Source organism: Corapipo altera, unplaced genomic scaffold (assembly GCF_003945725.1).
Source record: "Corapipo altera isolate COAL_440 unplaced genomic scaffold, ASM394572v1 198, whole genome shotgun sequence".
Classification (NCBI taxonomy): domain Eukaryota; kingdom Metazoa; phylum Chordata; class Aves; order Passeriformes; family Pipridae; genus Corapipo; species Corapipo altera.
Window position 1 is genome coordinate 254,360 of NW_020885076.1, and position 8,638 is coordinate 262,997.

At 65.7% G+C, this 8,638-nt stretch overlaps 2 protein-coding genes across 3 annotated transcripts; one reads left to right on the forward strand and one right to left on the reverse strand.

Annotated features, from left to right (window-relative positions):
- Positions 1–1,127: 1,127 nt before the first annotated feature.
- On the forward strand, positions 1,128–2,809 carry DPM3 (dolichyl-phosphate mannosyltransferase subunit 3). The gene is made up of 2 exons (XM_027669344.1): positions 1,128–1,193; positions 2,466–2,809. The coding sequence occupies exon 2, from the start codon at positions 2,472–2,474 to the stop codon at positions 2,748–2,750; it is 279 nt and encodes a 92-aa protein (XP_027525145.1). The 5' UTR covers positions 1,128–1,193; positions 2,466–2,471; the 3' UTR covers positions 2,751–2,809.
- Positions 2,810–5,482: 2,673 nt separating this feature from the next.
- Positions 5,483–8,431, reverse strand: SLC50A1 (solute carrier family 50 member 1). 2 transcript variants are annotated; one of them, XM_027669338.1, is made up of 6 exons: positions 8,323–8,431; positions 7,128–7,205; positions 6,910–7,033; positions 6,678–6,836; positions 6,494–6,613; positions 5,483–5,906 (listed from the first exon to the last, which is right to left on the reverse strand). In XM_027669338.1, the coding sequence occupies exons 1-6, from the start codon at positions 8,385–8,387 to the stop codon at positions 5,805–5,807; spliced, it is 648 nt and encodes a 215-aa protein (XP_027525139.1). In that variant the 5' UTR covers positions 8,388–8,431; the 3' UTR covers positions 5,483–5,804. The 2 variants fall into 2 exon arrangements, with proteins under 2 accessions (XP_027525139.1, XP_027525138.1); XM_027669337.1 differs by having other exon boundaries at positions 7,128–7,232; positions 8,323–8,430.
- Positions 8,432–8,638: the final 207 nt, after the last annotated feature.

Sequence of the window (8,638 nt, forward strand, 5' to 3'; positions counted from 1 at the left end):
GGTGTTTAGGAAGGGCAGGACAGTGGGATCTCAGGGAAGGTGTTTAGGAAGGGCAGCACAGTGGGATCCCAGGGGAAGGGTGTTTAGGAAGGGCAGAGGAGGGGGATCCCAGGGGAAGGGTGTTTAGGAAGGGCAGGACAGTGGGATCTCAGGGAAGGTGTTTAGGAAGGGCAGCACAGTGGGATCCCAGGGGAAGGGTGTTTAGGAAGGGCAGCACAGTGAGATCCCAGGGAGGGTGTTTAGGAAGGGCAGCACAGTGGGATCCCAGGGAAGGCATTGGATGACCTTGGCATGTTCCTGCCCCCGGCAGCTGAGCAGCCTCTTCCCTTCCTCCCTTGCAGCCTCATCTTCTCCATGGTCGGCCTCTACTACATCAACAAGATCTCCTCCACCCTCTACCAGTCTGCAGCGCCCGTCGCTGCCCCCGCCAAGGCCGTGGGCAAGGGCAGGAAGAGGAATTGACGTCCTTGTGCCCCTTCCCGGGGCAGCCCCCTCCCCATGGCCACTCCGGGACTCCCCCCACCCAATAAAGCCATTTCTTTGTAGCTTCTTGTCACGGGTTTGGCTCCTCTGCCAGCTCCCAGCCCCGGGGTCCTGTGCCCCACTGGAGCAGCTCTGGAGCCTGGGGTGGGTTCTGGGGGTGGGCAGGGGGGGAATCTGCCCGGACCTGCAGGGAAGGAGCATCCCAGTGGATGCTGGGGCTGGAGCAGGCAGGGGTCCATTGGGGTGCCAGGGCTCAGGGCTCCAAACCCCTGCACTGGCACAGCCGAGGCTTGGCAGGGCATCACAAGTCCATCCCCAGCACACCCGGGGGTCACCGGGGCAGCTCTCAAAGTGAGGTGTGGGGGGGATGGGAACGGCAGCCGTGGGACGGCCGGCAGGACCTGCTCCCACGCCGGGCCCCGCGGCCGGACGCGGAGGAAACCAGATGCTTCCTGTGGCCCCGGCCGCGGCCGACAAAGCCCGGCGCTTCCTGCGGCACCGGGAGCGGGGCCGGGGCGGGGGTCCCGCCGGGGGTCCCGGGGGTATCGTCCCCTTCCGCGCCCCGCCGGCAGGGGGCGCTCCAGAACTACAACTCCCGGCCCTGGAACTACAGCTCCCGGCGGCTCCCGCGCGCGCGGCGCCGCGGCCGTGACGTCACCGCTGCGACGGGGCGGAGAGCGGCACCGGGAGCGGGATCGCGACTCGGTCAGGTGGGGGCGGCACCGGGACTTTTGGGAGGGCTCAGAGGGGCCCCGGCGGGGTTCGGGGTCGGGCTCCGGTCTGGAGGCTTCGGGTGGCTGTTGAGGGGAGACCGGGCCCGGTGCGGTCGGGGCGGGGGGAGGCGTGGGTCGGTCCCTCTCTCCCTTCTCTTCCCCGTCTCCCGGGTCGCCTTCTCCCCCCTCCCCCCCCCCTCTCCCCTCTTCCCCCTCCTCATCTCTCCCCATTCCCCTCTTCCTTCTCACCCCTCTCTCTCTCCTCCCCGTCTCCCGGGTCACCTTCTCCCCATTTTCCCTTCCTCCCCCCTCCGGCTCCCCTTTCTCTCCTCTTCTCCTCTCTTCTCTCCCACTATCTCCCCCTCTCCCATTTCTTCTCTCCCGGGATGCCTTCTCCCCTCTTCCCATCTCCCTCTCTCCTGACTCCCCTTTCCCCATCTCTCCCCTCTCTCCCTGCTCCCCCCTCTCTCCTCCCCGTCTCCCGGGTCGCCTTCTCCCCATTTTCCCTCCTGGCTCTCCTTTCCCCCCCTTCTCTTCTCCCCCAGTACCTCCCCCTCTCTCCCAGTTCCCCTCTGCTCCTCTCCCCTCTTCCCCTCTCTCTCAGCTCCCCCCTCATCTCCCCCTCTTCCCCTCCCCCAGCTCCCCTCTCCCCCTCTCCTTTCCCCATCTCACCCCTCTTGTCCTCCTCTCTCTCCTCCCTTTCTCCTGTGTTGCCTTCTCCCCATTCTCTCAACCTCCCCTTCCCTTCTCCCCTCTTCTCCCCTTTCCTCCCTTCTCCCTCTTTCCCCTCTCTCCTCTGCCCCTCTCCCCATCTTCTCTTCTGACTCTGCTCTCCCCTGGCTCCCCTTCTCCCAGCTCCCCTCTCCCCCTCTCTCCCAGTTTCCCCTCTGCTCCTTTCCTCTTCCCCATCTCTCAGCTCTCCCCTCATTTCCCTCTCTCCCATCTCCCCCTCTCCTGACTCCTCTTTCCCCATCTCTCCTCTCATGTCACCCTCTCTCTCCTCCCTGTCTCCTGGGTCGCCTTCTCCCCATTCTCCCAACCTCCTCTTCCCTCTCCTCTTCCAGTTCCCCTCTCCCGGGCCGCCTTCTCCCCTCTCCCCTTCTCCTGACTCCCCTTTCCCCATCTCTCCTCTCTTGTCTCAAAGCTCCCCTCTGCCCCTTCCCCTTTCCCCTCCCCGTCTTCTGACTCCCCTTTCCCCATCTCTCCCCTTCTCCCAGCTCCCCTCTCCCCTGCTCTCTGAGCAGCCCCTCACCTCCCCTCTCTCCCCAGGCCACCATGACCAAGCTGGGGCAGTGGCTCTGCGGGCTGGCCCTGCTGGGCTCGGCCTGGGCTGCGCTGGCTCTGGCCCCGCCGGGGCTGCAGCTGCCAGCACCACTGCGCCAGGCCCTGCTGCCCCTGCCCGTCTACCTGCTGGTGGCCTTCGGCTGCTACTCGCTGGCCACCGTGGGCTACCGCCTGGCCACCTTCAACGACTGCGAGGAGGCGGCGGCCGAGCTGCAGGAGCACATCAGGGCGGCCCGGGCCGACCTGCGCCGGCGGGGGCTGCGCCTGTGACAGCAGTAAAACCCAGGGACTGCGCCTGTGACAGCAATAAAACCCAGGGACGGTGGCTCCCGGCACTGCTCCGTCATCCCGGGCCACGGGGGGCTCCGATGGGGGCCGAGGGCACTGAGGGTCCTGGGTGCTGCTGGAAGCACCCCCGGGGGAATCACTCGGCTCTCCCCACTGCAGGGTGGGTGTCTGGGGAGGTTTTGGAGGGGTCTCCATGCAGGCTCAGTTTGCCCACGGCCCTGAGGGGCTTTCAGGAGCCCACCCCTGGCCTCTCCCTCCTCTGGAGAGCTCCCTGGAACTTGGCCCTGGAGGTGGATGCCGGGCCAGGCTTGGCTGCCCTTTAGATGTGGTTGGCCCCTGGCAGGTGGGAGCTGGAGGAGCCTCATCCTGGCCAGCCTCACCCCGCTGGCCGCATTCCCGGGAAAGAGGAGAGGGACTGGCTGGGGTGGAGGGGGCGGCGCAGCCTTTAAATCGCGGCGTGGCCCCTCCCGGGGACGTCACGGGGAGCTCCCCGATCCCGCCGGCTCCTCTGCCTATCCAGAGCTCCACAACGGGGAGGGGGGTTCTGCCTGGGGGTGCCCCACGCCCGGGGACCCCCAGCCCGACGTGCCGGGACCTGCCTCCCTGACTCCTCCAGCCAGAGGATTTTGGGATTTTAACGAGCGGCTGCGCATCCTCTGCAGAGAGGAGCCGTCGGGAGCGGGAGGGAGGACCCGGGTTAATTAGCAGGAGTGGCTAATTAGCTGTTTCCTGGGCAGCAGTGGCGGCTGGGAGCAGCGTGGGAAACTCCCGGCGTTCACCAGCACAGGGATGGTTAAGGGGGGGTTCACATCCCGGGTTCAGCCACCTGGGGGGCTTGGTGGAGCTGGGACCACAGGGTGAGGACAGTGGTCTCTGGGGGCTTCTGACAGCCCTTTGTGGGCTCATCAGGGCCATCGGGGCATCTCATGGCCATCAGGGCTCTTTGTGGTCATTCAGGGCCTCCTCACAGCCCTCTGCAGGCTACTCATGGCAGTCCAGAGCTTCTACTTGTGTCCATCCAGGAGCTGCTTGTGGTCATTCAGGGGCTACTCCCAGCCCTCTGTGGGCTACTCATGACCCTCTGCAGGCTCCTCATGGCCATGAGGGTCTCCTTGTGGTCATTCAGGGGCTACTCCCAGCTCTCTGTGGGCTACTCATGGCAATCCAGGGCCTCTACTCATGGGCAACCAGGGCCTACTTGTGGTCATCCAGGGGCTCCTCATGGTCATTCAGGGGCTGCTCCCAGCCCTCTGTGGGCTACTCATGATCCTCTGCAGGCTACTCGTGGCAATCCAGGGCCTTTACTCATGGCCATTCGGTGTCTACTCATGTCCATCCAGGGGCTACTCCCAGCCCTCTGTGGGCTACTCATGATCCTCTGCAGGCTCTTTGTGGCCATCAGGGGCTCCCTGTGGTCATTCAGGGGCTACTCCCAGCCCTCTGTGGGCTACTCACGATCCTCTGCAGGCTACTCGTGGCAATCCAGGGCCTTTACTCATGGCCATTCGGTGGCTACTCATGTCCATCCAGGGGCTACTCGTGGTCATCCAGGGGCCACTCATGACAATCCAGGGCCTCTACTCACAGCCATCAAGGGCTACAACAGCCTGTCCAGCAGCAGCTCCTCCCTGCACGGCAGTGTCCGGGAGCTGCCCCGCTGCCTCGGGCCTGGCGTGTGTGGCCACGTCACGAGGCAGCCGGAGCGACCGGTCGGGTGTGTCCGTGGGGAAAGCTGCCCTTTCCCGGGGCTGTGGGGCCGGGCTGGGAGCTGCTTCCACTGCTGGAGAGAGTGGGGGGCTCCTCCTCGCCGGGAGCAGCCGGAGCAGGCGCGAGGGACAAGACGGAGCACGCCAGGAGCTCGTCCTCCCTCCCTCCCTCCCACCGCGCTCAGCTCGGCCCCATCCCACATGGATTTCTCCCAGGCTGTGTGTGAGGGCTGAGCTGCAGCCCCGGCTCCTGCCACCGCTTCCTTCATCCCACTGGAGTGCAGGATGGGGCTCCTGGGTCCTGGGGGTCTCCTGCACATGGGGAAGGGTCACTTTTCACAAGTGTTTGCTGTGTGATTTGGTCCCTCCTGTCCCCCCTCTGCGGCACTGGCCCGATATCTTCATTCCAGATCGCTGTTAATTGATCAATTGACGCGGGGTCGATGCCTGATCCGGGCCTGCTCGATCCGTAGGGGTTTAACAGGGATTTCCATCGACTCCCAGCTCCCAGAGTGGCAGCAGCTCCACAACAGAATTTCCCCTCTCCCAGTGGCCCTGGGTGGCAGCTCAGGGGGGGCAGAGCAGCCCCCTGGCAACACTGCTGTCCTCAGTGTCCCCTCCCTGCCCCAAGCCAGCCCTGTGCCTGATCCCTTCCCAGCACCAGGGCTGATGCTTCCTTAATGCTGGAAGGGTTTGCAGGAGCCTAGAGGGTGCCAGGATGAGCCCCCGCCATGAGGAGTCCCTGGATAGTCACAAGGAGCCCCTGAATGGCCACGAGGAGCCCCTGGATGGCCACAGGGAACCCCCGGATGGCCACAAGGAGCCCCTGGATGGCCACAAGGAGCCCCTGGATAGTCACAGGGAACCTCTGGATGGCCACGAGGAGCCCCTGGATGGCCATGAGGAGCCTCTGGATGGCCATGAGGAGCCCCTGGATGGTCCTGAGTAGCCCCCAAAGTGGCTGTGGGGACATGAGCCATCCCAGCCCACGCAGCAGGACACCAAGAGGGGGAGGGACAAGGACCAGGCACTGGGAAGTCTCTGATTTATTAAAAGGCACTTGAATCCTTAAAAAAAAAAAGATGCCCAGGCCCCTGGCAGCCCCAGCCCAGCACCAGGCAGAGCTGTGGGCATGGAAGACCATCTTCCCACCCTGGGATTTGGGGGTGCTCCTGGCACCCCGAAGGCATCGCTGAAGGATGCGGGGCTGGGTTGCACCGAGGCAGGAGGTGCCTCCTGGTGTCCCTTTGGGAGGGGACAGTGGTGGCACCCAGGGCTGTGGTGGCAGGGCCAGCCCAGGCTGGAGCTGGGGGGCTCCTCGGGGGGCCCCTCAGGCAGGCAGGGGGCTGTAAGACTTGTCCTGCCCTGGCCGGTACCACCGGAACAGCCAGAACCGCACGAGGCTGGTGACGACTCCCGGCACGTTGGGGACCTGCGGGAGGACACGGGGGGAGAGCGGATCTACCCCTCCCCCCGCCGTGCTGGGGGAGGTTTGTTGGCCCCGTCCCAGCTAATTAATTAAAATCAATCGTCATCATGCCGAGCCTTGTCACGGGCTCAGCCGGGTGACACACGCGGCACCGGATGGGGCCAGCCCCGAGCCAACGGCTCAGCTGGGCCAGGGGGGGGGCGGGATGGGGTGGGGGGGGGGGGTGTGGGGGGGTGGGATGGGTCATGATGGGGATGTGGTGGGATAGGGATGGAATGGAGTGGGGTGGAATGGGGATGAGGTAGGATGGGATGGGGTGAGATGGGATGGTGTGGAGTGGGACGGGTCAGAATGGGGATGGGATGGAGTGGGGTGGGATGGAAGAGTGGGATGGGTCACGATGGGGATGTGGGGGGATGGAATAGAGTGAGGTGGGGGTGAGCTGGGATGGAATGGAGTGGGATGGGTCAGAATGGGGATGTGGTGGGATGAGATGGGATAGAGTGGGATGGGATGGGGTTGGGATGGGATAGGGTGGTGTGAGGACAGGACAGGACAGCATCCCCTGGCTGCCCACCACCCCAACCCACCGTGATGTAGGGGTCATGCATCTGCAGGCCATAGAGTGTCCAGCTGCTGGAGGCCACGAAGGTGGTCACGGTCAAGGGGAACGACAAGCACCGCGTCGACTTGCTCCGGACAACCTTGGCCTGCAGGAGCAAACGTCAGGCTGGGCCCGGGCTGGGCCCCCCAGCTCCTCCCAGCCCCACACACCAGGTCAGCCAGTGGTGAGAGGTACATGGTGATGGTGAAGACGCTGCAGAAGAGCCCCAGGCGCCCCAGGCGCGTCCCCGTGTCCACCAGGAGGGCGAAGTAGCCGCAGCCGGTGACCACCACGGCCAGGAGCAGCAGGATCTGCAGCAGCACGGGGCGCTGGGGGGAGGACAGGGGGATGTCAGGGCGAGGGTCCCCCCCTGTCCCTGTGTCCCCCAGGCTGCTGCCCCACCTTGGCAGGGCTGTAGTAGAGATACACCAGGATGTAGAGGGTCTGCAGTGCCGCCCCGATGGCGTTGACGGTGATGAGTGTCCCGTCCCCCTTCAGGCAGCCATAGCCCAGCCAGCCCACATTGCTGCAGAGACACGGCACAGGCACTGGGCTGCAGCCCAGGGGATGCCCCCAAATCTGTGTGACCCCCCCCTCCCCAGGGCCCAGCCCCACTGTACTTGGCGTCGGTGGTGAGGAAGGGCAGGAACTGGATGTTCTCCACACTCTTGGTTGCCAACATCTGGCGCAGGTCAGACCTGGGGAGAGCAGGGGGTAGCGGCCTCCTGGGCACCCACCAGTGCTGGGGGCAGGGGGGGCTACAGTCTCTGTGGACAGCAGGCTGCACCCCTCAGCCCCCCTCCACTGCACCCCCAAATCCCTCTGCACCAGCCACCCACGACCCTCCCTGTACCCACAAACTGACTCTGGTGGTGCTCCCACTGCACCCCCAAACCAGCCCTGGTGCCCTCCCCATTGCACCCTTCCATGTCCCTCACTGCACCCCACAAACTGCCCCTGGTGCCCTCCCCATTGGACCCCCTCACAGCCTCCACTGCACCCCACAAACTGACTGTGGTGCTGCCCCCATTGCACCCCCAAACGGCCCTGGAGCCTTCCCTATTGCACCCCCAACCCTCTCCTGGCCCTCATTGCACGCCTCTCAAATTTGCCCTGGTGCCCTTTCTATTGCACCCCCAAATGCTCCCCCATGGCCTCCACTGCAGACCCCAAAATGCCTTTGATGCCCTCCCTGTTGCAGCCCAAACCCTCCCCCAGGACCCCTATTACACTACAAAACTAGTCCTGGTGTCCTCATTGTACTCCCACCCTCCAGGCCCCCCTCAAATCCCCCCATGGCTTCCACTGCACCCCAAAACCGGCCCTGGTGTCCTCATTGCACCCCCAATCCCTCCATGGAGCCCCCACCCCCCACCACAGTCCCCACTGCACCCCAAATTAACCCTGGTGTCCTCACTGCAACCCCCAAACTCCCCATGGTCCCCCATTACACCCCAAAACTCGCCCTGGTGTCCTCATTGCAACCCCAACGCCCTCATGGTCCCCACTGCACCCCCAAACCCCCCATGGTCCCCACTGCACCCCCAACCCCTCCATGGGCCCCCACTGCACCCCCAACCCGCCCCCATGGACCCCATTACACCCTAAAACTCGCCCTGGTGTCCTCATTGCAACCCCACCCCCCCATGGGCCTCACTGCACCCCAACCCCCCCCATGGGCCCCCATTGCACCCCCAACCCCCCCATGGGCCCCCATTACACCCCAAACTGGCCCTGCTGTCCTCCCTGCCTCCCCAAACCGCTCCCGGTGCCCCCGTCCCCGCTCCCCTCCCGGTGCCGCCGCCGCTCGCTCACAGGCCGGTGGCGAACATGGCGAGGGTGGCGGCGAGGCAGAGCCCGGCCAGCACCGACGTGGCCATCCCGGGGCACCGGGAACCGGCCACGGGGCCCCGGCGGCGGCGGGGGCGGCGCTGCCCCGGCGGGGGGGGGGGGGGGGGGGGGCGGGACGCACTACCGGGGAGGGACCGGGGAGGGACCGGGGAGGGACCGGCCGCGATCCGGGAGGGGCGGGGGGGATCCGGCTCCGAGCGCCCGCCCCGCGGGCACCGGGAAACACCGGGGACAATGGGAGACATCTCCGGTGTCGCGTGTCCTCAGTGCCCCCCCCCCC